The 27,327-nt window shown below is 43.8% G+C and overlaps 1 protein-coding gene across 1 annotated transcript in view; it reads left to right on the top strand.

Moving 5' to 3' along the window:
- Positions 1-3,569: 3,569 nt before the first annotated feature.
- The window catches only part of lonp2 (lon peptidase 2, peroxisomal), an 81,701-nt gene continuing 57,943 nt past the window's right edge, over positions 3,570-27,327 (top strand). Inside the window, exons 1-6 of the mRNA XM_048546281.2 lie at positions 3,570-3,890; positions 11,102-11,327; positions 15,622-15,753; positions 16,390-16,512; positions 18,887-19,068; positions 23,022-23,116. Coding sequence (XP_048402238.2) covers positions 3,661-3,890; positions 11,102-11,327; positions 15,622-15,753; positions 16,390-16,512; positions 18,887-19,068; positions 23,022-23,116 — 988 coding nt within the window. The 5' untranslated portion in view covers positions 3,570-3,660. The remainder of the gene's footprint in view (positions 3,891-11,101; positions 11,328-15,621; positions 15,754-16,389; positions 16,513-18,886; positions 19,069-23,021; positions 23,117-27,327) is intronic.

The raw sequence follows: 27,327 nt of genomic DNA, 5'->3' as shown, positions 1-27,327 counted from the left end.
GTAAAGAGGTTTGTAACAATACTTGTAGAGGCCAATAAGCTAGAGACGAGATATGAATTTCTCAAAAACTGGTGGGAAGTATCGCATGGTGATATTTCATTATTTAAGACTTTTTCTGCATCAAACAAGCCAGAATCAACATAGACTACACATTGTTTAACAAACAACTACTGCACAAAATTAAGGAAAAAGTACTTCTTCATTATCTAACTTAACTGAAATACTTTTCGATCCTTTTGTGTGTAATGTCACATTCCTGGCAAAAATGTGGCCAAAAAAGTCCCATATTTTCCTTGGCTTTTCAGCAGATCTTCTTCTCCCTGCCACAGTAGATTATGTCTTGCAAAGTCAATTGAAGATGGTTCTACTCAGTTTTCTGAGTATTTCTGAACTAGCTTGTGTTTAGTTACTGAAATATGTTCTCATAAGACTGCAGACATATCTTGATAACAACATCCTTGAAAGTTGCCACCCAGGTTGACAGGGTTGTTAAGAAGGCATACAGTGTTTTAGCTTTTATCAATAGAGGGATTGAGTTCCGGAACCAGGAGGTTAAGCTGCAGCTGTACAAAACTCTGGCGCGGCCGCACTTGGAGTATTGCTTACAGCTCTGGTCACCGCATTATAAGAAGGATGTGGAAGCTTTGGAAAGGGTGCAGAGGAGATTTACAAGGATGTCGCCTGGTATGGAGGGAAGGTCTTGCGAGAAAAGGCTGAGGGACTTGAGGCTGTTTTCATTAGAGAGAAGAAGGTTGAGAGGTGACTTAATTGAGACATATAAAATAATCAGAGGGTGAGATAGGGTGGATAGGGAGAGCCTTTTTCCTAGGATGGTGACGGCGAGCACAAGGGGGCATAGCTTTAAACTGAGGGGTGAAGGATATAGGACAGATGTCAGAGGTAGTTTCTTTACTCAGAGTGTAGTAAGGGAATGGAACGCTTTGCCTGCAACGGTAGTAGATTCGCCAACTTTAGGTACATTTAAGTCGTCATTGGACAAGCATATAGATGTACATGGAATAGTGTAGGTAAGATGGGCTTCAGATTGGTATGACAGGTCGGCACAACATCAAAGGCCGAAGGGCCTGTACTGTGCTGTAATGTTCTATGTTCTATGTTCTAGCTTGCAAAAGCAAGGCACTCTCCAACAACTCATTGGTTCTTACAACTTCCATCTCTTCATACAGAGAGCTAGCTCTCATCAACATTCTGCTTGGCCGTGAACAAATAACAGTGTAACAAAACACCTCAGTTGTTCACAGCAGTGTCAGTTGCTGACTCCTTTTCCAGGTCTCTGAGTCTGTGTGTATAGAAAATCAATCTGCCATTTTCTGTATAGAGATAATGGGAACTGCAGATGCTGGAGAATCCAAGATAATAAAATATGAGGCTGGATGAACACAGCAGGCCATGGAGCATCTCAGGAGCACAAAAGCTGACGTTTCGGGCCTAGACCCTTCATCAGAGAGGGGGATGGGGTGAGGGTTCTGGAATAAATAGGGAGAGAGGGGGAGGCGGACCGAAGATGGAGAGAAAAGAAGATAGGTGGAGAGAGGATAATAAAATGTGAGGCTGGATGAACACAGCAGGCCAAGTAGCATCTCAGGAGCACAAAAGCTGACGTTTCGGGCCTAGACCCTTCATCAGAGAGGGGGATGGGGAGAGGGAACTGGAATAAATAGGGAGAGAGGGGGAGGCGGACCGAAGATGGAGAGTAAAGAAGATAGGTGGAGAGAGTATAGGTGGGGAGGTAGGGAGGGGATCTGCTTTCCGGAGAGACCACTCTCTCCGTGACTCCCTTGTTCGCTCCACACTGCCCTCCAAACCCACCACACCCGGCACCTTCCCCTGCAACCGCAGGAAATGCTACACTTGTCCCCACACCTCCTCCCTCACCCCTATCCCAGGCCCCAAGATGACATTCCACATTAAGCAGAGGTTCACCTGCACATCTGCCAATGTGGTATACTGCATCCACTGTACCCGGTGCGGCTTCCTCTACATTGGGGAAACCAAGCGAAGGCTTGGGGACCGCTTTGCAGAACACCTCCGCTCAGTTCGCAACAAACAACTGCACCTCCCAGTCGCAAACCATTTCCACTCCCCCTCCCATTCTCTAGATGACATGTCCATCATGTGCCTCCTACACTGCCACAATGATGCCACCCGAAGGTTGCAGGAACAGCAACTCATATTCCGCCTGGGAACCCTGCAGCCATATGGTATCAATGTGGACTTCACCAGTTTCAAAATCTCCCCTTCCCCTACTGCATCCCTAAACCAGCCCAGTTCGTCCCCTCCCCCCACTGCACCACACAACCAGCCCAGCTCTTCCCCTCCACCCACTGCATCCCAAAACCAGTCCAGCCTGTCTCTGCCTCCCTAACCTGTTCTTCCTCTCACCCATCCCTTCCTCCCACCCCAAGCCGCACCCCCATCTACCTACTAACCTCATCCCACCTCCTTGACCTGTCCGTCTTCCCTGGACTGACCTATCCCCTCCCTACCTCCCTACCTATACTCTCTCCACCTATCTTCTTTTCTCTCCATCTTCGGTCCGCCTCCCCCTCTCTCCCTATTTATTCCAGAACCCTCACCCCATCCCCCTCTCTGATGAAGGGTCTAGGCCCGAAACGTCAGCTTTTGTGCTCCTGAGATGCTGCTTGGCCTGCTGTGTTCATCCAGCCTCACATTTTATTATCAAGAACTGTCTTCTTGCTTAGATTCCTGTAAAATTTTATTTATTGCATGATAACACTGTATACAATTATAAATAGTCTGGGAAATACTAGATTCTTGTTGCATTGTTTGGAGACTAATTCCCTGTTCACTCTAATTTAACTCTGTCCCACACTGTTGCTGGTGTCCAGTGGCAAGCAGCTACATAACATGATTGTAAGGTTGCTGAAACTATATTTTTTCCTTTATTCATTCATGGGATGAGAGCATTGCTGATCAGGCAGCAGTTGTTGCCCATCCCTAAAGGCGGTAAGGGGTTTAAGAGTTTAGAATTAACCACATTTGTGTGGGTCTGGAGTCACATGTAGGCCAGACCAGGTAAGGATGGCAGTTTCCTTCTCTAAAGCACATTACTGAACCAGATCAGTTTTTCTGACAATTGACATGGTCTTCGTTAGATTTTTAATTGCAGATATTTTTATTGAACTCAAATTCCACCATCTGCTGTAGTAGGATTGGAACCTGGGTCCCCAGAACGTTGTCTGGGTCTCTGGATTAACAGTCCAACGATAACACCACGAGGCCATTGCCTCCGCTGTGCTGGAACTTCCTAAAGCCCTTAAACGCCACTAGCTGTACACAAATTAGCTCAGTACAACCATGACTGTACCTAAATACTTCACTGGCTGCAAGTGGTTTGGGTTATTCAGAAGTGGGGTTATTTAGATGCAAATTGGCCAGAACGGTACGTGCCATTTGTCAACCCAATATTTCATTCACATTATACTACACTTGAAGTCCATGGAACATAGTAAAATTTTGCGTTGACTGTCACGAATTGGGCAATGATGAGGCCGACCTGCGGGGCGCATGCGCACTGTGCCGTTGGCCCGGACTTGTGACAGCTGCGGGGAGCCGTAGTTGCCTGTTTGACGGTGAATTTGTTTGGAGACCGGGCAGTAGGATTCACCCGGAGCAGACATGGGTTCCAGTGCCATACAGATCCCCAGCCGGCTCCCACTACTCCTGACTAACGAAGGGGTTTTACTGCCCGGCGCCTCGATGCGTATCAGTGTCGAAACTTCTCGAAACATTCAGTTGGTGAAGAGCCGCCTCCTGAGGGGCACTTCGGTAAAAAGCACCATCATCGGGGTCATTCCCAACACCAGGGACCCCGACAGTGAGACCGAGGAGCTGCCACACTTACACAGGTAGGCCCCCCCTTCCTCCTCCTACCATTACAATCCGAGGCAGCACTCAAAGAGGGAGATAGTAAGAACTGCCGATGCTGGAGTCAGAGTTAACAGCTGGATGAACACAGCAGGCCAGGCAGCATCACAGAAGCAGGAAAGTTGATGTTTCGGGACGGGACCCTTCTTCAGAAATGAGAGAGTAGCCCTGACAACATCAGCCCATGACTCGGTGAGGGACAGCCTGGGCACTCTCAGATTTTGGGAGGGGTTTCAGAATGGACACTGGGTGAGGAACATTTGACCATAAAACTGGACACTAGGTGAATGGTTTCATACCAACAGACTGGGCGCTGTGTGAGGGGCTGTGCCCGCCAGGCTGGGCGCTGTGTGAGGGGCTGTGCCCGCCAGGCTGGGCGCTGTGTGAGGGGCTGTGCATGCCAGGCTTGGCGCTGTGTGAGGGGCTGTGCCCACCAGGCTGGGCGCTGTGTGAGGGGCTGTGCCTGCCAGGCTGGGTGTTTCGTGAGGTGCTGTGCCTGCCAGGCTGGGTGTTTCGTGAGGGGCTGTGCCTGCCAGGCTGGGCTCTGTATAAGAGGATGTGCCTGCCAGGCTAGGTGCTGCATGAGGGTTGGCAGACTAGACAATAAATGAGGTGTTGTGACCATTAGAGTGGAAATTGAATGATAGGCTGTTACTGTGACACTGTATGAAGGACTTATGATCACAAAAGATTAAATACTCTTAGAGTTTAGAGCTGGACACCAATGGAGGAATGGCAGATGAAATTTAATTTAGATAAGTGTGAGGTGTTGCATTTTGGTAAGGCAAACCAGATCAGGACTTATACAGTAAATGGTAGGCCCCTGGGGGATGTTGCCAACAAAGAGACCTAAGGGTGCACATTTATAGTTCCTTGAAAGTGGAGTTACAGGTAGAAAGAATGGTGAAGAAGGCTTTTGGTACACTTGCCTTTTCTGGTCAGAGCATTGTGCATAGGAGTTGGGACATCATGGTGCGCTGTACAGGACATTGGTTATGTCCCTTTTGGAATACTGCGTTCAATTCTGGTCTCCCAATATAGGAAAGATGCCGTTAAGCTTGAGAGCATGCAGCACAGATTCATAAAGATATTGCTGGGTTGGAGGATTTAAGCAATAGGGAGAGGCTGAATAGGCTGGGGCCATTTTCCCTCCAGGTTGAAGGGTGACCTAATAGAGGTTTACAAAATCATGAAGGGCATGGATAGGATGAATAGCCAAGGTCATTTTCCTATGATAGGGGAGTTGAAAACTAGAGGGCAGAGATTTAGGTGAGAGGGGAAAGATATAAAAGGGATCTGAGGGGCAGCTTTTTCATGCAGAGGATGGTGCATGTGTGGAATGAGCTGTCAGAGGAAGCAGTGGAGGCTGGTACAATTACAACATTAAAAAGTCATCCTGATGGATACATGAATAGGAGGAGTTTAAAGGGAAATAGGCCAAATGCTGATAAATGGGAGTAAATGAATTCAGGATATATGGCCATCCATGCCGACTCTGTGGCTATAACTCATGATTATGAACTTTAGCTTCAAAGCTTCCAATGATGGAATTTGAATTGACAATTTCTAAGATAATTGTAGTCTGATACTACGCTACCATACCCATAATAAAACCAGCTATTATCTGTAAAATTTGTAATTTATGCACCTGTTATTTTGACAGTCTGAGGATTACAAAGCTGAGCATATTGCTTATAAATTTGGTCAGTCATGGAGATCTTATTTGTCATATGTTCATCTTCGAGTTGGATCTCATGTTTTTATATTAATGTATTAAAGTACATTGGCCAGTACGTACTTACAGTAGAATATAGTATGAGAAGAAAAAAAGCCATTAGAAAGAATTTAACTTTTTTCTTTGGCTGTTGTTGTTCAAGCAGTAGTTTGAAACTTGAAAGTCAGGCTCAGGTGGAGGGTTTTAGGATGAAAGATATTAAAAGTATTTAAAAGCAAGAGTTGGGAAATTACGTACAGTTGCAAGTGTGCAAGTGAGACATGTTGCTTGATGCTTATAGCTGTCTCTCTCTTTTTCCTCTAAGTAGCCTACTCCTTCCTCCAACCTTCATTCGCCTACTGTAAGTAGGTGAGGAGGGGAATGGCTTTTTTTTAATCCGCTACTGGTCGGCCATAACAATTTTTTTTAAAAAACATAGCTATCATAGTTCAATTAGACTTAGTTAACCAGATCAAAAATGGAGGAGAGCCATTTCGTAGACTTTTTTGAGCGAAAGGTAGTGAAGTTTTATTACCAACAGCACATCATTCCCCACCAAAAAAATTACAAAAAACATGCACACAACACATAATGAGCTTACAAAGAGGCTGAGTGTGTAAGTAGTAGAGTCAGGATGATAAAGGCACTTCAATTTTATAGCTTACTAGTGTATTTGAGTTGCAAGAGTGAAACCTGAGTCCCAGTTGCTTGGCTTTTGTCATGTTTCCTTAGAAGAGGTGAGGTTTGCAGGTACCCACAATCAGCCAATAGTGGTTTTTTTCATTTTTTTTGTTGTTGCAGTTTATTAAGATCGAGGGTGAAGAGTTAACAGTGCCTTTGCTCCCCCGTTTAATGAAAGAGGAAGTGAGAGTTGACATTGAAGACGAATAGAACAGGAATTGCTTTGCGGCATTGCAGTCGAGAGAAATGTCTTGCAGAACATTGAGTGAATGCAAGTGCCAGGAATTCTTTTCCTTCCACTTGAGCGTACATTAAAGGCTTATGTTTAACGTCTATTGGAAAGCTAGCACCTGAGACAGTGAAGCTCTCAAAGTGGCACTGATGTCTGTATTTAGGTTTGACCTCATGAATATCTGATGCACGGGAGAGTGCTACAAACTGAGCCAAACCTACATGTAAAGTCCTAGAAATAAGGAAGGCGCCGATGAGAAATGCCAAAGCAGAAGGTGAACAGTTTGAAGCAGCCCAAATAACTGTATAATGGGACATAACAGCCTGCGGGAAAGAAGTAATTGTGATTTTGATTTGATTTATTATTGTCACATTTACCAAGATACAGTGAAAAGTATTGTTTTCTGTGCTTTCCAGGCAGATCATACCTTACATAAGTACATCAGAGCAATAGAACAGAATGCAGAATATTGTGTTACAGCAATGGCGAAGGCGCAGAGAAAGATCAACTTGAATATATGAAATGCCCATTCAAAAACCTGATAACAGGGAAGAAGCTGTTTTTGAAACTGTTAGATATGTTTTGGAACTTCTGAATGTTCTGCGTGATGAAAGAGGGTGGAAGAGAGTATAACTGAGGTGGGAGGGTCATTGATTAATTAGATACTTTCCCGAGGCAGCAGGAAGTATAAACGGAGGAAGGCTGATTATGCAGAATGCACTGGAGTTGGAGCAGCATTCAGAGCTCTCTGTAATTTCACTCTCTCGAGAAGGCCTATCTGACATCTGTAGTGGTGACCGTGGGTAAAGGTGCATCCAAGACAGTTGGGTAGGTGGCATCATTTCACTGACCTTCCGTTCCAAACGTGCATAGAATGCATTGAGCTCATCAGGGAGGGATGCATTTTGCCAGTGATTCTACTCAATTTGGCTTTGTAGTCTGTTGTATTATGTAAGCCTTGCCACAATCAATGTGTGTTCATGTGGTTGGCCTGGGACTTGTGTTTAGTCTGTTGTCTCTTGAGGTCCCTGATGGCTTTTTGAAGGCCATGCCTAGATTTCCTGTATAGGTTTGGGTCACCCGACTTGAATGCATCAGACTTGGACTTCAGTAGGGAGTGGGATCTTGAATTATTTCTGTGACTTCTGGTTGGGGAACACTAAGATTAACTTCTTTGGTGTGCAGTCCTCTACACACTTACTGATGAAGTATTTTACAGTAGTGGCATACTCATTTAGATTGGCTACTGAGCTCATGAATATAGACCAGTCCACTGACTCCAAGCAGTCTTGTAGGAGCATATCCATCACCTCAGCCCAGCATTGTATAACTGTTTAAACCAGATCCTCACGCTTCAGTTTCTGCTTGTAAGCAAGGAAAAGTTACACAGACTGTGGTCTGATTTTCCAAAATGAGGGCAGGGGACAAAGTGGTAAGCATCTTTGTATAGCAATGGTCCAAGTTGTTTGGACCTCTGGTGGGATATGAGATGTGTTGATAGTATCTTGGTAGCACGCTGTTGAGGTTGGAATGGCTGAAGTCACCGGCTACAATGAACAAGGCCTCGGGGTATTCTGTTTTATGGCCCTGTGTGTTTCATCAAGTGCACTCTTCACTTCCACATGGTTTGGGATGTAACTTGCTGTCAGGAAGTGAACTCCCACAGCAGGTAGTAGGGATGGCACTTCACCATTACATTGTCTAGGTCTGGAGAGTCAGGGTTGTCAGATCTGAGCTCCAAGAGGTATTGATCAGGATGTAGACCCCTCTGCCCCTTCTGTTGTCTGAAGACACCATGGAGTCCATCAGGTGAATCAAGGAAGCCCTCAGATTGTAAGACACAGTCAGGTGAAGCAGGAGTAGGCCATGTCTCTGTAAAATAGAACAGACAGTAGCCTCTCAATTCCCTTTGAAGGTGAGTCTAGCTTTAAGTTCGTCCAGCTTGTTTTCAACAGCGTGGACATTTGCCAGGAGTATGCTGGGGAGAAGGGACTTGAAGCAGGGTTGTTTAATTCTCACCTGCAGGCCAACAAGTCTCCCATATTTCCTGGGAAAATGGCTGCTTCTAATCGGACTGGGATGTGTGTGTAGCCTGCCATTCCAGAGGCATGAGGGTGCATCTGGCAGGGTCCAGGAAACAGGTTGTGACTCCAGAGGGCCTTGACCTCAATCAGGTTGGGCCATGATGTCGGGTCTCAACGAGGTTGCGTAGGACCAAAGAATCGGATATCCATTTGGTGTTAAAGTCAGACTTCCAAAACACTGGTAGGTGGCTGGTCTCTCTGTCATGGTCACAGTTTCAGTGTCAGCAATAGTGGCCCCATGTTTCACACAGCTGGGAGGCCCTGGTCTCTGTTGGGTCAGCTCCAGTCAGGTCAGGGATTGGTTGTTCCCAAAGGTTGAAAGATCACCAGACCTGAAAGCAGATTTGAAAGAACATCATTAGTAACTCTGACAGACTTACAGTTGAGATTTAAAAGAGTAAAATGATTATAATGGATGTAAAGAGGTGATCTGCTGGGGACAGCTCTAAAAGAGTTCACACTCGTTTTGTGCCATTTTGGGAAGAAATTGTAATTTCTTTAAAAAATTAGGAATGGGCGATCTGCCAAGTGGCGTAAAACCTAATATTTCAAAATAAACATAACTGTGATTTCAGTCCAGTTGTACAGAGAACAGGTTTCCATGCGCTTCGCCCTGGACAAATGAACTTTGGAAGGAGTTCTTTAAAGCTCTGTCTCCTTAATGCATCATGTGAATACTCCAACTGATACTTTAAGAATATTTTTGATGCACTTTATTGAAAATTGATGCTAAAACTGCCTTTCACGAGTATGCGTTTTCCTTAACTCTTAGACTTATCAGATATTCAATAAGCCAAGAAGATTGATGTGTGAATTTTTTACAGAACATTGGTGTTTTTTTTCCATATTTAGATTTTAACTTTGCTACAGATTCATGTACACATTTTTAGAGTTGTAGAGTTACACTGTACAGAAACACACCCTTTGGTGCAACTCATCCACACCAACCAGATATCACAATCTGACACAATGAGACTTAGTCTCATTAGCCAGCATTTGGATCATATCCCTGTAAACCCTTCCTATTTATATACCCATCAAGATGCCTTTTAAATGTTATTATTGTACCCCTCCTACCGCTCATTGTCTGAATGACAGCTCATTCCATACATGATCCAACCTCTGCCTGAAAATGTTATTCCTCAGGTCCTTTTTAAATCTTTCCTGTCTCATCTTTAACATATGGTCTGTAGTTTTGGACTCCCCACCCTGGGAAAAAGACCTTGGCAATTCACCCTATTCAATAGACAATAGGTGCAGGAGTAGGCCATTCGGCCCTTCGAGTCAGCACCACCATTCATTATGATCATGACTGATCACCCACAATCAGTATCCTGTCCCTGTCTTATCCCAATAACCCTTGATTCCATTATCTTTAAGAGTTCTGTCCATCTCTTTCTTGAAAATATCCAGAGAGTTGGCCTCCACTCCCTTCTGGGGCAGAGCTTTCCATATATCCACCACTCTCTGGGTGAAGAAGTTTTTCCTCAACTCTGTTCTAAATGGCCTACCCCTTATTTTTAAACTGTGTCCTCTGGTTCTCGACCCACCCATCAGCGGAAACATGCTTCCTACCTTCAGAGTGTCCAATCCCTTAATAATCTTACACGTCTCAATCAGATCCCCTCTCATCCTTCTAAACTCAAGAGTATACAAGCCCAGTCGCTCCAATCTTTCAACATATGATAGTCCCACCATTCTGGGAATTGATCTCGTGAACCTACGCTGCACTCCCTGGATAGCAAGAATGTCCTTCCTCAAATTTGGAGATCAAAACTGCACACAATACTCCAGTGCAGTTTCACCAGGGCCCTGTACAGCTGCAGAAGAACCTCTTTGCTCCTATACTCAATCCCTCAATGAAGGCCAGCATGCTATTAGCTTTCTTTACTGCCTGCTGTAACCTGCATGCTTGCTTTCATTGATTGATGTATACCTTGATCTCGTTGTACTTCTCCTTTACCTAACTTGACTCCATTTAGATAGTAATCTGTCTTCCTGTTCTTGCCACCAAAGTGGATAACCACACATTTGTCCACATTAAACTGCATCTGCCATGCATCCGTCCACTCACGTAGCCTATTCAAGTCACCCTGTATTCTCATAACATCCTCCTCACGTTTCACCCTGCCACCCAGCTTTGTGTCATTCGTGCCCCTCATGATTTTATAAACCTCTATAAGGTTCCCCCACTCACTATAATTCACGCCCTCACACTCATTCCTTTGGAAAACTTAATGTTTGTTGATTTTTTTTGAAGAGTAAACTACCTGAATTTATCCTTTTACACTACTATATATCTTCACTTCCCCAAGTATTGTTTTGATTTTTGTTTCTCTTACAATGTTCAACCTATAAACAGGGACCATATTGTTGCACTTAATAATATTGCATCATTGGAATTATATTGTTTCTTAGGATTAAAAAGAAGTTAAATTCATATTTTTTAATTTAGTGAATGCTTTTCTTCTGCTCTTGTAGGATTGGCACAGCTGGTATTGCTGTACAAGTCGTGGGTAGTAATTGGCCGAGGCCACACTATACTCTGTTGATTACAGGCCTCTGTAGGTTTCACATAGTTGAGCTGCTGAAGGAGAAGCCATATGCAGTGGCTGAAGTGGAGCAACTTGATCGGCTGGAGCAATACACAGATGGTGTTGGGGAGCTGAGTGAACTTTCACAGCAGTTCTACAAATATGCGATACAGGTTTGAGCTGTTTCATAAATACAGTCTCCATATCATTTTCCTGAGTCAGTTTCAGTTTGATTAGAGAAGATTGTGTACTTAGCAGAATGTGGAGTAATTCTACATTTTGCTGAGTACATAATCTTCTCTAATAAACTTTGCCCTGACTACATTGATAGTAGAGATTTATTGTGTCGAAAGCTTGTCCAGTGACACAGCCGTCAGGAGTTTCTAGTCAATGTTTCAGAATTTAATCCAATCATCATAAGAGGACAAATCACTCTAATTTTAAAAATTAAGATGATCTCTTCCCTCATATCTAAACTCTTCAAGAAAGAGGAAATTTTAAGTAGAGCCACTGAATTTTTTTTTGTAAAACACAATAATGGACTTGTTGACAAATGAGACCTGTAGTGTTATGCCATATATTTTGTAATAAGTTTCTTTCCCACTCTTTAATCCTCCTGAGTGTAGAATTTTTCTCCCTGTAGCTTTTCCCATCTATGTGATAGAGGAAATTCACAACAGTGATAGTGAGCTAGAACACTAAAGTTTTATGCTACTTGAAATACTGATAGGAGTTGGTTGAATCATTAGTTAAAACTAATCACCTTCCAGAGGATAGTTGGGGTTGGGCTTGAGGTGCTTGGGAAAGTAAAAACATTTTAAATTCTCTAACTGTACTCAATCTTAGAATAGTGCGGGCAACTAATCTGCTCTTAGGATATAGTGTGGGTGTGAAGTCATCCAAGCCTTTTAAGGAGGTTGTTTGCTTGCAATTTGAATGCAATTTGTATTTTTAATATATTAAATCCTTGGAGATAAAACATGAGATGAACTGGGTCCACGACCCATACAGTCCCTTCAGCCTACCGTCTTGACCATAATGCCATTACAAACTAATCCCATCTGCCTGCACAAGGTCTGTATCCCTATATTCCCTTCCTGTTAATGTGTCTGTCTCAATGCCTTTTTGCTATTATATCTGCTTCTACCATCTTCCTTGGCAGTGTCTTCTAGTGACCTACCATATTTTGTGTAAAAAAACACTTACTTACCTCACACATCTCACTTAAACGTTTCCTGTATCACCTTAAAACTATGCCCCTAAGTATTTGGTGTTTCCACCCTGGGAAGAAGACTCTGACCATTCACCCTATCTATGTCTCTCATAATTTTATATACTCCTATCATGTTGCCCCTCAGTTTCTGACGGTCTAGCGAAAACAATCTATGTTTGTCCAAACTCTGCTTGTAGCTAATAATGGTTGAGTGCAGCTTCAACAACGTTCAGAAAGTTTGAAACGGTCCAGGGCAAAGCAGCCCTGATTCGATTCACTCCACGTGATATTAAGAAACAGTTGGAGACACTGGATGCTGCAAACGCTATGGGCCGTGACAACATTCCGGCAATAGTACTGAAGACTTGTGCTCCAGAACTTGCCATTCCCCTAGCTAAGCTGGTCTAGCACAGTTACAACACTGGTATCCACCTGACAATGTGGAAAATTTCCCAACTATGTCCTAGTTGTACGTAAGCAGGACAAATCTAACCTGGCCATTTACCACCCCATCAGTCTACCCTCGACCATCAGTAAAATGATGAAAGGTGTCATCAACAGTACTATCAAGCAGCACCTGCTCAGAAATAACCTGCCCAGTGATGCTCGGTTTTAGTTCCGCCAGGGCCACTCGGTTCTTGATCTCATTACAGCTTTGGTTCAATAATGGTCAAAAGAGCTGAATTCCAGAGGTGAGGTGAGAGTGATAGCCCTTGATATCAAGGCTGCATTTGACCAAGTGTGACATCTAGGAGCCCTAGCAAAACTGGAATCAATGGATATCGGGGGCAAACACTCTGCTGGTTAGAGTCATAACAGTCACGTAGGAAGAAGGTCATGGTTATGGGAGGCCAATCATCTCAGCTCCAGGACATCTCTGCAGGAGTTCCTCAGGTAGTGTCCTAGGCCCAACTATCTTTAGCTGCTTCATCAATGACCATCCCTCCATCATTAGGTCAGAAGTGGAGATGCTCGCCAACAATTACACAGTGGTCAGTACCATTCATGACTCCCCAGACACTGAAGCACCCCATGTTCACATGCAACAAGATCTGGATAATGTCCAGGCTTGAGCTGACAAGTGACAAGTGACATTCGTGCCACACAAATGCCAGGCTATGACCATCACCAATAAGAGACAATCTAATCACTGCCCCTTGACATTCAATGGTGTTACCATCACTGAATCCCCCACTATCAATGTCCTGGGGGTTGTCATTGACCAGAAACTCAACTGGACTCACCACATTAACAGAATGGCTACAAGAGCAGGCCAGAAGCTAGGAATACTACGGCGAGTAATTCACCTCCTGATTCCTCACAGCCTGTCTGCCATCTACAAGGTACAGGTCAGGAATGTGATGGAATACTCCCACTTGCCTGGATGAGTGCAGCTCCAACAATACTCAAGCTTGATACCATCCAGGACAAAGCAGCCTGCTTGATTGGCACTACATCCACAAGCATTCACTCCCTCCACTGACACTCAGAAGCAGCAGTGTGTACTATCTACAAGATGCACTGCAGAAATTCACCAAAGATCCTCCAACAGCACCTTGCAAACCCATGACCTCTTCTATCTAGGAGAACAAGGGCATCAGACATATGGGAGCACCACCACCTCCAAGTCAATCACCATTCTGACTTTGAAATACTGTTGCTGGGTCAAAATCCTGGAATTTCCTCCCTAATAGCATTGTGGGTCAACCCACAGCAGGAGGACTGCAGCAATTCAAGAAGGCAGCTCGCCACCACCTTCTCAAGGGCAACTAGGGATGGGCAAGAAATACTGGCCAGCCAGTGACGCCCACATCTCATAAATGAATAGAAAACAAAAAGCCAACTTGATTGTTCTCATATCCACAAACATCCACTCTCTCAACCACCAATGGTCAGTAGCAGCAATGTGTGCTAGCTACAGATGCACTGCAGAAACCCATCAAAGATCCTGAGGCAGTACCTTCTAAATCCACAACCACTTCCATATCAAAAGACAAGGGAACAGACACATGGGGACACCACCTGTAAGTTCCCTGCAAAGGCACTTACCAACTTCGCTTAGAAATACATTGCCATTTCTTTACTGTTGCTGGGTCAGAACTTTGGATTTCCCTTGCTCAGCACATTGTGGATCAACCTACAGCATGTGGATTACAGCAGTTCAAGATGGCAGTACACCACCACCTTCTCAAAGGAAAGTAGGGATTCACACGAAATGTTGGTGAGCCAGTGATGCCCATATCCCACGAGTAAATTTTTAAAGCAGTCTTGTGCATTTTGTAATGTGACTTGTCAACCAATGAAGGCAAACATGCCATACCTTCTTTACCACCTTGTCCATTTGTGTTGCAAGTTTCAGGGACCTATGGACTTGGACCCCGAGATCCCTCTGTATATCATTGCTCCTAAGGGTCTTGCCATTTACTGTATATTTGCTTCCTGCCATATTGTATATTTCCAAAAATGCATTACTCATACCTGGCCAGATTAAACTCCATCTGCTGTTTCTGTGCCCAACTTTTCAACTGATCTGCATCCTACTGTATCCTTTGATAACCTTCAACACTATCCACAACTTTACCAATTTTCATGTTGTCAGCGAACTTACTATCAAACCACCTACAGTTTCATCTACATTGATTTATATATATTACAAACCACAGAGGTCCCAGTTCTGATCTTTTTGGAGTGCCACTCATCACAGACCTCCAGACAGAATAACACTTCTCTGCAAATGAAACACACAACCAGCTTAACCCCACCAGTAATTGGCCAGCCAGCATTCTCTCACTACCTCCAGCATTTTTGAAAAATGCAAATTTCTCTGTAACGCCAGAGTTGTTTACTCACTCACATTCCCCGCAAACCCCCAACCAACCCTCTTTTATTCCAGCCCAACATTGACAAGTCAGTCAATCTGATGGGTGGCCAGGGTATAAACCTGAAAATATCTATAAGATGCCCAGTCAGTAAATTCTGAGATAAGTACAGGAAATCTGTAGTTCTGGTTTGCTGCTTCATGAAAATTATTAGCCCTCTCTCTTCCCAGTTTATAATTTGCATTGGTACTAATACATTTGAAAAATTTTGAAACCTGAAATGGTGTTTACAAAAAAGGCAGCAGAAAGATAATTGTGTGATTTTTAACAAATAAATCTTTGATCTTGAAAAAGCTTTTCTGAATCAAAAAGTACGTGACCTATCTCTCTCATTACAAGTTTACGAAGTAACAGATAATTTCTCGACATTTGCAGTTGGTGGAGATGTTGGATATGTCAGTACCGGTGGTTGCCAAACTAAGAAATTTGTTGGATAGCCTTCCTAAAGAAACGTTGCCTGATATCTTGGCATCAATTATCCGCACAAGTACAAATGAAAAGCTGCAGGTATGACTGGTTAAACCTCATACTAAGTTTTAAGTATGCTTTTGCATTGTAGAACAGTTGTAATTTTAAAAATTAATACCATTTTCTCACTCCAAAATTTGTACTGTTTCTGTTATTAATCATATTATGTCTACAGTAAGGAAAGAGACCATTTGGTGCGCACCAACCCTCCAAAGATCATCTCTCCTACACACCACCCACACACCCCGTTACCCAGCATTATTATGACTAACCCAAGTAGCCTGCACATCTCTGGACACTTAGCATGGCCATTCCTCTTAACCTGCACATCTTTGGACTATGGGAGGAACTGAATGCAGACACACAGATAGTTGCCTGAGGCTGGAATCAAACTCTGGTTTAAAATCTCTTTTTTTTTCTGTCACCATGGCCATAATCGATAGCAAAGAGTAGCACTGCCAAAATTTAAATTCATTTTAAATATTAGTATCTTTATAGCTTCTTTAGTAGTAGGTTTAGTATTTTCATGTTGACTCAACGTGATATACATTTTAATTTGTATTTGTTAGAGCTTTGCTGCTAGAAATTGTGGTTTTGGGAGTGTGTATGTAATGTTTTAGAGCTCTTCAATATTATCTTAATTTTCTTTCTGTATTCATCCTATCTCATACACAGATACTCGATGCTGTTAGTTTAGAAGAGAGATTTAAAAAATCCATACCATTGCTTGTTCGGCAAATTGAAGGACTAAAATTACTTCAGAAAACTCGAAAGTCTAAGCCAAATGATGAGAAAAGGGTAGGAATGTCTTGCTGTATAACATTGTATTCAGATATGTAATCCAGTTCTATAGTTAGGTGTGAATAATGAAATCATTTGCTGATGGAGGCTATATGATCACAAGTTAGACTTTTGCTTAAACAAAAGTGCTGCATAATTAACTAATAGATAATGTAAAAACCCTATTCATGTTGGCTATAGCTTGATTAAGAATCTTGTAGCTCTGGATCCTAAGAGCATTCAATGCCCCACTCTATTCCTTGAACAACAACATCCCTCAACATTAAAACAGAAGTAAAGAGGTAATCCTGTAGCATGCTTAAGTATTATATTATGCTCCAGTAATTGTATACGATATTCTGTATAGAGTATCTGTTGCCTTTAGGTGACCACTGACCACCTAGCTATATGCAGGTGGCAGTGGTGATATCACACAACTGAAACAGACCCTTCTGGCTACACCCCTCATGACATGGGGTTTATAGGGCTTACCATTTTGCTCAGAAAATGGAGCAACAAATGAGGCAGTGTGTGAGATACTGAGGGCTCTTTCTGTGTACACCTCTGGCTCAATGGTTTTTGAACTCATTTCAGAGGTCCGGCTTAAAGGATACATTAACAGTTTGGTGCTGCAAATTTAATAAAACCACTCGCTGACTGGTCAATTCTGTCATGTCCTTTGATTTCATTGAGCGGATACTTAGGAGTTTCACGACAAGGCTGTGTTCTCAAAAATACACCATTACTGTACCAAACGTATTGGTGGCATTTACTATAAACACAGCCATTTCTGTGTCATACTGAGTTTTATTGTGGGCCACCTGTTTAGTTGGGGCTACTTGTTATAGACCCTATACATGTATTGATATTTTTATTCCTATATCTGTTGCCGAGAGTACATTAGTACACTCAGGAATCCATTTCAGAATTATCCTGTTTGTTTTTTTCATTTTAAATTTTAAACAAATGGACAATGTCTTTGAATAGATTTGTAGCTTGGGCAGTGGATGCTGTGGTTGGGTCATTAGTTTGCAGACGTTTCATTACCCTGCTGGATAACCTCATCAGTGCAGCCTCCAACAAAGTGTTGTTGTGTTTTCTTGTTATTTAAACTGTGGTGTCTGTTGGAGTTGATTACCTCATTTCCAGTTTTTCTTTGCTGCATTGTGTATATAGTGTCTAATTCTATGTGTTTATTGATAGCCTTCTTGGTGGAGAACCAGGCCTCTAGAAATTCCCGTGCTTATCTCAGTTTGGCTTGTCCTAGAATCCTGACATTGTCCCAATTGAACTGGTGGTTCTCCACGTCTGTGTGTATGGAGACTAGTTAGTATTGGGACAAAGAGATAAGCACAGGAATTTCTAGAGGCATGGTTGTCCACCAAGAAGGCTATCAATAAGCAGATAATATTAGATCCGATGTACACACTACTGCGAAGAAAATCTGGAAATGAGGTTATCAACTCCAATGGATCCCAGAGTTTAAATGACTAGTGGGAAAACACAATAACGCTTCATCAGAGGCTGCACTGATGATGCTACCCAGCAGGGTAATGAAACGTCCGCAGACTAACAAACCAGCTCAGTTAGCATACCAACCACAACAAATGGATAAAAATGGGGAAAAAAAAACTCAAGATTATCACAAATAGGAAGCAATTGCAATGCTTGAAAATCAGTCTAATTGGAGTGAATATGGGACGAGTCTATAAATTCCTTCTCAATTTTTTTTCTGATAATAAAAACAGAATGTCATCCATTGTCTTGCACACTTTGCTGACTATGTAATTTCTACAGAGGTTGTGTTCTCTGTTGTGGTGTCTGTATTTTAGCACATTGCCTGTTTTTCTGTTTGCTATCAATTGGCCCCTGTTTTCTATCAATTGATCCTCTTAGGATCCTCTTTTATGAATACTATTTGACCAAACTTTTAGTCATCTATTTAAAGGTCTCCTGCTATGGTCCAGTGCCATTTGTTTTCTTTCTGAAAATGATTTTTATATTTTTTATAATGATATTTCAAAAGCATGAAACAGTTGGGAATATTTCTGGTGAAAACAGGAATTCTCCCGTCTTTATTAAAAAGCATGGCATTCTTTATCTCAGAGACAATTATGTATCAAACCGTAGTAATGATCTCTGTTTCAAAGATCCACATATGTACGTTTTGGGGTCAACATTTGAAAATCAATTTACCTGGTTACATTGCCTGAAGAATTGCTAATTTAGTTACTGATGCTACAGAATCCATATTTGCACAAAGTAATGAATGTTTCTGAATTCTAAATGTTACTTATACCATTGTGATGTTCCTTGAGTTGGTTAAAATAAGTTGCTAAACCAGATGTTAGAGATTTTGTTATACTTTTCAGAAGTATTATGTAATTACTAGATTGTGGCCATCCGACCTATTCGGAGAAACAATCAAGTTCTTGGAAGACCATTGCATTTGGATGCCGTTGAGGAGGAGGATGACGATGATGATAGTGATGATATTGTCATGTTGGAGAAGAAGATTAAAAATTCAAATATACCAGAGCAGGCAATGAAAGTTTGTATGAAGGAGATCAAAAGGTGCATGGTGATGGTTAACAAAAAGCAGAAACCTTTTTGCTCTTCCAAGAGTAGCCACAAATACACACCACTAGCTTGTTGCAATTTTTTTATGGTAACTTTCAGAAAGGAATTTATTACATTTAATGAATTTTGATTTATTCTCTAAAAAAGGTACACAATAGTTTAGATTATCCTTTTAAATTTTTATGCTGTTGCCATTACATCATTTCAAAATGTGTGACAGTGCAGCATATACTGTCAAGGTTGAATGTATTCGTAGTCTGTTGGTGTTGTTGCTCTGTTTCTGTAAAACTAAATTAATGTTTCAAAACAATATTCTGATTTGGAGGCCTTTGACAGGTATCATCAGCATCAACAGTACAGTTAATTAATGGACTGTTTTCAGATTCCATTGTGGGACTCTCACATGTCTTTTTATGTTTTGTTTAAATTTAGTGATTTTTTTTGGTTATCATTGCCCATCACGGTTCTAAATTCCTTCCCAGGGATATTCAAATATTTGCTAGTTGGAGATAACAAAGTGTGGAGCTGGATGAACACAACAGGCCAAGCAGCATCTCAGGAACACAAAAGCTGACGTTTCGGGCCTAGACCCTTCATCAGAGAGGGGGATGGGGAGAGGATTCTGAAATAAATAGGGAGAGAGGGGGAGGCGGACCGATGACGGAGAGAGGAGAAGATAGGTGGGGAGCTAGCAGGAGCGGGGTGGGCGGCAGCAGCAGCGGTGATGGTGGTGTTGGTGGTATAAGTAGTAGACGTGGAGGCGGTGGCCACAGCAGTGGTCGTGTTCGCGATCCCGGAAGTGGTGTGCCTGGCAGTGGCAGATGTGACATCATCAGTGGGTTGACCGGCTGTGGCCTCATGGTAGATAATGTCTACAGTAAGGAAAGAGACCATTTGGCGCACAGCAACCCTCCAAAAATCATCTCTCCCAGACCCAAACCACCCCACACACACACCCCACACACAGCCATGGCGGCGGGTGCATTGTTGGGGAGGTGCAGGGTCAGGCTGGGGATTTGGGAGGTGGAGGAATCCTGTTTAAGGTGGCAGGAACCAGTGAGTTTGTTGTACTTACGGCTTTTGGTGTCCAGTAAAGCTGGGTAGAACTGTGTGTTTAGTCAGTGGATCCTGCGGAGGATAAAAAACAGGAGAGGTCCTTCGCAGGTCTGGGAGAGGGAGGCTCTGAGCTGGGGCAGGCGGAATTGCACTGCCTGGAGATGCCGGCGCATGGTTGCGAGTGTGTGTTTCAGGACTCGCAGGGAGAAACACTTTTGAAGAGTCTCAGTGTTCTGGATGTAGATACGGTCACGGTTGGGACCAAATTGAGAAGGCTTGAATGTGGACTGTAGTCCATTGGGGATGATTTGGTTCCATAGGCAGGTGCTGAGGAAGGTGATGTGGCTGTGGTACCTGGTTTGCTTCAGGACATGGTCGAGCAGTTTCAAGAAGAGACGACAAGAGTGCTGCAGTGGGAGAGAGATCCCCTGAGGTGGGTCTGGAGGGAGGAGGGTAACTTCTTCAGGTTAGGCATCCTGGAAGAGGCTTCGCAGTGAAGACATCAATCACCTCAACCTCTCCACCCCTCTAACCCACTCCAACCTCTCCCCTGCAGAATGTGCAGGCCTCTGCTCCCTCCGCTCCAATCCACCTCACCATCAAATCCGCAGACAAAGGAGGCGCAATTGTAGTATGGCGCACTGACCCTTACATTGCTGAGGCGAGATGCCAACTTTCCAACACCACCACCTGCCGCCCCCTTGATCATGACCCCATCCCTGAGCACCAAACCATCCATGACCTCATCACCTCAGGTGACCTCCAACCTCATTGTTCCCCAACGCCGCACAGCCCGCTTCTATCTCCTTCCCAAAATCCACAAACTGGCCTTCCCTGGTCGACCTATTGTCTCCGCCTGCTCCTGCTCCACTGAACTCATCGCCACCTATCTGGACTCCATTTTTTTTCCCCTTGGTCCAGAAACTCCCTACCTACATCCGTGACACCACCCAAACCCTCCACTTCCTCCAGAACTTCCAATTCCCCAGCCCCCAACACTTCATTTTCACCATGGATGTCCAGTCCCTATACGACTGCATTCCCCATGCAGATGGCCTAAAGGCCCTCCGCTTCTTCCTGTCCCGCAGACCCGACCGGTCCCCCTCCACTGACACCCTCATCTGCCTAGCCGAACTCATCCTCACCCTCAACAATTTCTCTTTCGATTCCTCCCACTTCCTACAGACAAAGGGGTGGCCGTGGGTACTCGCATGGGCCCAAGCTATGCCTGCCTCTTTGTAGGTTATGTGGTACAGTCCCTCTTTCGCACCTACACTGGCCCTAAACCCCATCTCTTCCTCCATTACATTGATGACTGTATTGGCGCTGCCTCATGCTCCCAAGAGGAGCTCGAACAGTTCATCCACTTCACCAACACCTTCCACCCCAATCTTAAGTTCACCTGGACCATCTCCAACACATGCCTCACCTTCCTGGACCCCTCTGTCTCCATCTCAGGCTACCACCTACAAACCGATGTCCATTTCAAGCCCACCGACTCCCACAACTACTTAGAGTGCACCTCCTCCCACCCACCTTCCTGCAAAAATTCCATCCCCTATTCCCAATTTCTTCACCTCCGCCGCATCTGCTCCCAGGATGACGCATTCCACTCTCGTACATCCCAGCGATCCTCGTTCCTCGAGGATCGCAACATCCCCCCCCACCACAGTGGTCGAGAATCCCCTCTACTGTGTCTCCCACATTTCCCGCACCTCATCCCTCACACCCCGTCCCAGCAATAACCGCCAAAAGAGAATCCCTCTAGTCCTCGCATACCACCCCACCAACTTCCGGATACAACACATCATCCTCCGACATTTCTGCCATTTACAATCTGACCCCACGACTGGAGACATTTTTCCAACCCCACCCTTGCCTGCCTTCCGGAGAGACCACCCTTTCTGCGACTCCCTTATCTGCTCCACACTCCTCTCTAACCCCACCACACCCGGCACTTTTCCGTACAACCGCAGTAAGTGCTACACCTGCCCCCACACCACCTCTCTCACCCCCATCCCAGGCCCCAAGATGACTTTCCACATCAAGCAGATGTTCACCTGCATGGTATACTGCATCCGCTGTACCTGGTGTAGCTCCCTCTACGTTGGGGAACCCAAGCAGAGTCTTGGGGATCGCTTTGCTGAACACCTACACTTGGTTTGCAAAAAACAACTGCCCCTCCCAGCTGCGAACCATTTCAACTGCGCCCCCCCCCCCCCCCCCCCCCACCATTCCTTAGATGACATGTCCATCCTGGGCCTCCTGCAGTGCCATAATGATGCCACCCGTAGGTTGCAGAAACAGCAACTCATATTCCGCGTGGGAACCCTGCAGCCCAATGGTATCAACGTGGATTTCACCAGCTTCAAAATCTCCCCTCCCCCTACTACATTCCCAAAAACAGCCCAGATGGTCCCCGCCTGCTTAACCTGTTCTTCCTCTCACCTATCCCCTCCTCCCACCTCAAGCCACACCTCCATTTCCTACGTACTGACCTCATCCTGCCCCCTTGACCTGTCCGTCCTCTCCAGACTGACCAATCTCCTCCCCACCTATCTTCTCCTCTATCCATCTTTGGTCCACCTCCGCTTCTCCCCCTATTTATTTCAGAATCCCCTCCCCATCGCCCTTTTCTGATGAAGGGTCTAGGCCCGAAACGTCAGCTTTTGTGTTCCTAAGATGCTGCTTGGCCTGCTGTGTTCATCCAGCTCTACACCTTGTTACCTCGGATTCTCCAGCATCTGCAGTTCCCATTACCTTTGTTAGTTGAAAATGTTTTCTGGCTGTTTTTTGTCGGTTTGAATCAATTCTGCAGTCACAAAAGTGACCTTAAAACTTCACATCCAAGTTATTTACATTTTATTTTCAATGACGTTTGCCATTTACAGGTTAAAGAAAATGCCTCAGTCAATGCCAGAGTTTGCTTTGACCAGGAATTATCTGGAACTAATGGTGGAACTGCCCTGGAATAAAAGCACAACAGGTCAGAAGCAAATCTGAGTAATCCAGAAGCAAAAGAAAAGTGCATTAACAAATGATCATGGAGCTCAAGTGATATGCTTTGTTAAAAGGGATCAGTATATTTCGTAATGAACATGGCAGTGTCTACTGAAGTCAGCAACTGTGGGGAAATTCTGTATGCACACTAGCCCAGGAACACACGTGCACACAATTCCAGACCCAGTATGCTGTTGTGTAAAAATATGATGATGATGTCATGATTAGATTAGATTAGATTCCCTACAGTGTGGAAACAGGCCCTTCAGCCCAACAAGTCCACACCACCCCTTGGATCATCCCACCCAGACCCATCCCCCTATAACCCACACACCCTTGAACACTACGGGCAATTTAGCATGGCCGATCCACCTCGCCTGCACATCTTTGGACTTGGGAGGAAAGCGGAGCACCCGGAGGAAACCCATGCAGACACGGGGAGAATGTGCAAACTCCACATAGACAGTTACCCAAGGCTGGAATCGAACCTGGGTCCCTGGCACTGTGAAGCTGCAGTGCTAACCACTGAGCCACCGTGCCGCCCCTACACAATGGAGAGTGCTAATGTCAGCAGACACAGCCTAGAAATTATTTGCTTAATGTTAAAGATTGCTTTAAATCCCAATCCTCGCATCTCAAGGTGTCTCTTTTCTGAAAAAGGAGTTCTGTGATGTTTTTCAGTGTTAGAGGGCTTTATATTTGCCCTCCAGCTTTGAGATGCAGCCTGCTGTCCAAATGGATAGCAAGCTCCCTTTTGAGGAATGTCATTGCCAGGTCATTGTACTCTACACAGGGCAAGATTTTGGTCCCCATTTGGCCCCAACTGTGGAGTTCCAAAGGCACCACTTGGCTAATTGTTCAGCCCCAAAAATAGCAAATGAACAAATGACCTGACATTTTTTGTTCTTGGTAGTGTTGTTCGAGTACAATATAATATTGACTATGAAACCAGGCGGATTTTCTGGTTTTCATTAGATTTCTGAAACACATACCTGTACTGGAAAACAGCATCAAAGCTTTCATCCAAAACATGGCACCACCCTCTGTACAACACTCCTTACAATAGTACAGAATTTGTCCATCTAGGTTATATATTCTAATTTGTAGTTGTCTTAGCCTTCAAATCAAACTGGCTATTTATTTATAACTTCATGCAAAGTCAAACTTTAAATTACTGAGCAAGTCTATCTGAGGAAAGGATTTTGTGTTGAGAGATTTTGTGTTGTTTTGATGATAAGAGGCTTGGCATATGCAGGGATAGAGATCCCTTAATATTTTCTTTTCACTTTATCGTCTGTCCAATTCTAGCAATAATTCCATCCGGCTGTGATAATGTATTTTCTATTTTTCCATTTTCAATCACTTTGGCTCAGAGCTCTGCAGTATGGTTTGGTTAGACCACAAGGAATTGGGAGTTGTAGTGCATATAGCATGTCTTTTATTTGAAGAAGAGACATGCTAGAGGAGGTCCTTGAAGAGGAACAAACCTAGAGGTTGTCCATTCCTTGGTTTTGCCCATCTGCTTGAAGCTCTGCAAGTATTCCTTTGAAAATATAAGCCATTGGTATGGGATGAGGGAGGACAATGTTTCTTCTTTGGTCAAAAGCATTTTCTCTCTCATCTCACTCTCACCCCCTATGATTTCTTTTGCATTGTCTATTGTTCACTGCATGTTTAACCTCCTTTTGGAATAGAAAGGATGCTTCTGTGCTGGTGACAGGGTAAATGATAGTCCATGTGACAGTATGGCAGCTTGTTTGGAAGCAGAGAGGCTTTGTAAATCTTCTTCCTGTTATTATGCTGTGCTGCATCCTAAGACAGTCTAGACTATGTTTCTTGAGGCAAAAATTCACGTGTTTCGGTGTATAAAGTTACACGAAGATTTTCTAATCTATTTTACTCATCTCAAATGCAGGATAAAATAAAATCTTGAATGAAAAGGAGCAAAATGTCAAGACTAAGTTATCCTACAAATGTGCTCTGCCCTCCCCGTATTGGGTTGGAGAAATGTGTATCGCCTTTGGCTAATGTCTTTAGTAAAGCCTTTTCTTTATTTTGAGGAAGAATGCAAAATGTCAGTATCGTTCAGTTTCCACGACCAGGTGCTTATCAGCTGTCAAACCATAATGGTGATGCAGGAAGCAAGCAATCATGTAGTAGGAGGCTTTTCCTGTGCATTAGTGAAGGAAGACTTGCAGGTGGAAGCAAGTAGTTCCTTCAGAGCAATAATAGTGAACTATTGAACTACTTCTAAAATTAATGGGAAGAGAGCTGTAAATTTGAAGTGTTCTTTGTCCTGTGAAATTCAGGACCTAACTTTTCAAAATGCACGGAAATTGGTATGGAGCATTAAGCAGCCCCTCGATATGATTCTGCCTTTCAGCAACCTTGCCAGGGCTGGGGCTTGACTGCCACCAGCTACCTTCCTTGCAGAAGTGGATTGCTGATTGAGTGTCCACTTGTAGGCGAATTGCTGTTGCCACTGAATTTTCAGTGGTGCATTCACCGCCCGACTACAGCTAAAATCTTGCTGTTGTCTGGAGGCACTTTCCAAGTTGCATGACCAGGTAGGCCTTCTTTACTTCTGCACTAACCACAATGGTGGTTTGACAACTTCCATTTTTTTGTATGATTTTATAATTCATCAGAATGTGACTCTTCTTTAAAGTGCCCTCCATTTCTTCTTTCATCAGCTGCTTTCATCAGTCCTACAGAGCTGTTGCCAGTCAGTTTCCAGGTTTATCAGTTGTCCTTAAATTGGATGGGGCTTCTGGAGCGAACTTGTTAATTAACAGCCTCCAGCAGATTACATCCCTTCACATCCAGTTCGGTTGTTGACTTGGAATTAGGGTCGATGTCTGTTCCTGGTGATTTATGAACCTAGGAAAGTGTGCTTGACTTACTTCACTTTAGATATTATGTGGTCTTGAGTTGTGGAATGAAATTGACAGCTCTAGTCCTTTTTGTCAGCATCTGAGCACTTTCTTTTGGATTCTTTGCTTGTTCCTGAAGAACACCTCCTCTCTGCCTTACTTTACCCAAAAGAAAATTTAGTGTGTGAAAATATGGGGCTCTATACACAGCAGCAGATTGCTATGGCATTCACAAAAGTGATCATGCCTGGGCTTCTAAGCTTCTGCAGATGTTTAAATCCAACAGCAGCTGCTACTTCCCCTTCCTAAATGTCAAACTTCAACTCAGATGGGTTGTTAGTGCCAGGAGTTCATGGCAATATTAAAACTGGGTTCATTGCTGGGCAGCTCTTGGGCCTGAATCCTAACACACTACGTCTGTGGCATCATTATAACGGGAAAATCCAAAATAGTATTCCCTGTAAGAAGTAAAGAATGGCATTTTCTAGGAAGAACAGGACTTTTTTATTCCCTTTCTGTCCATTTTTGAGATCACTTCCACCTCCTGTAAGTAATTAAATTACTAATTAAGATTGCTGTCATCTGTACTTCATATAGAATGTTAGAAACCCTGTGGAAACAGGCCACTTAACCCATCAGGTCCACACCAACCCTCTGAAGAGCATCCCACCCAGACTTCTTGTTCTACCCTATCCCAATAACTCTGTATTTCCCATGGACAACCCACCTTACCTGCACATCCCTGAACACTGTGGGGATATTTAACATGACCTATCCACCTAACTTGCACACTTTTGGACTGTGGGAGGAAAGCAGAGCACCCAGAGGAAATTTTCACATACTTGGGGAGACATGCAAACTCCACGGCAGGGCAGTCACCTGAGGCTGGAATTGAACCTGGGTTCTTGACACTGTGAGGCAGCAGTGTTAACCACTCAGTCACCATGCCACACATATATCAATAGTATAGATATTCAATTTCCAAAAACTCATAAGTATGGAAAGCAACTCCTTAGGGCCATATTTTGCCTGATAGATTGAGAACTAATTCAGGCTTGTTATTTCTCCTTCCTTTCTGCTTCAATTTTATTATTTAATCACTTGTTCTTAATTATATATAAGTTTCATACGTCACCCAGACATGAGTATACTTTTCTTGAATAGTTGTGATGCCAAGATAATATGGGCCCAATTACCTGAAAGACCTCTTGCTCACTTTCTCAATCTGTCCTCCCTATTTGTAACCATTTGAATGCAGGTTGGCACTTCAGTTATATCATCAGAGCACAGGTCTGGTAGGCAGTTCTGTGCACAGAAAAAAATT

The sequence above is a fragment of the Stegostoma tigrinum genome, chromosome 16 (assembly GCF_030684315.1).
Source record: "Stegostoma tigrinum isolate sSteTig4 chromosome 16, sSteTig4.hap1, whole genome shotgun sequence".
In the NCBI taxonomy this organism is placed as follows: Eukaryota; Metazoa; Chordata; class Chondrichthyes; order Orectolobiformes; family Stegostomatidae; genus Stegostoma; species Stegostoma tigrinum.
The sequence above is the reverse complement of the archived record's forward strand: the minus strand, read 5'-3'. Positions and strand labels throughout refer to the sequence as shown.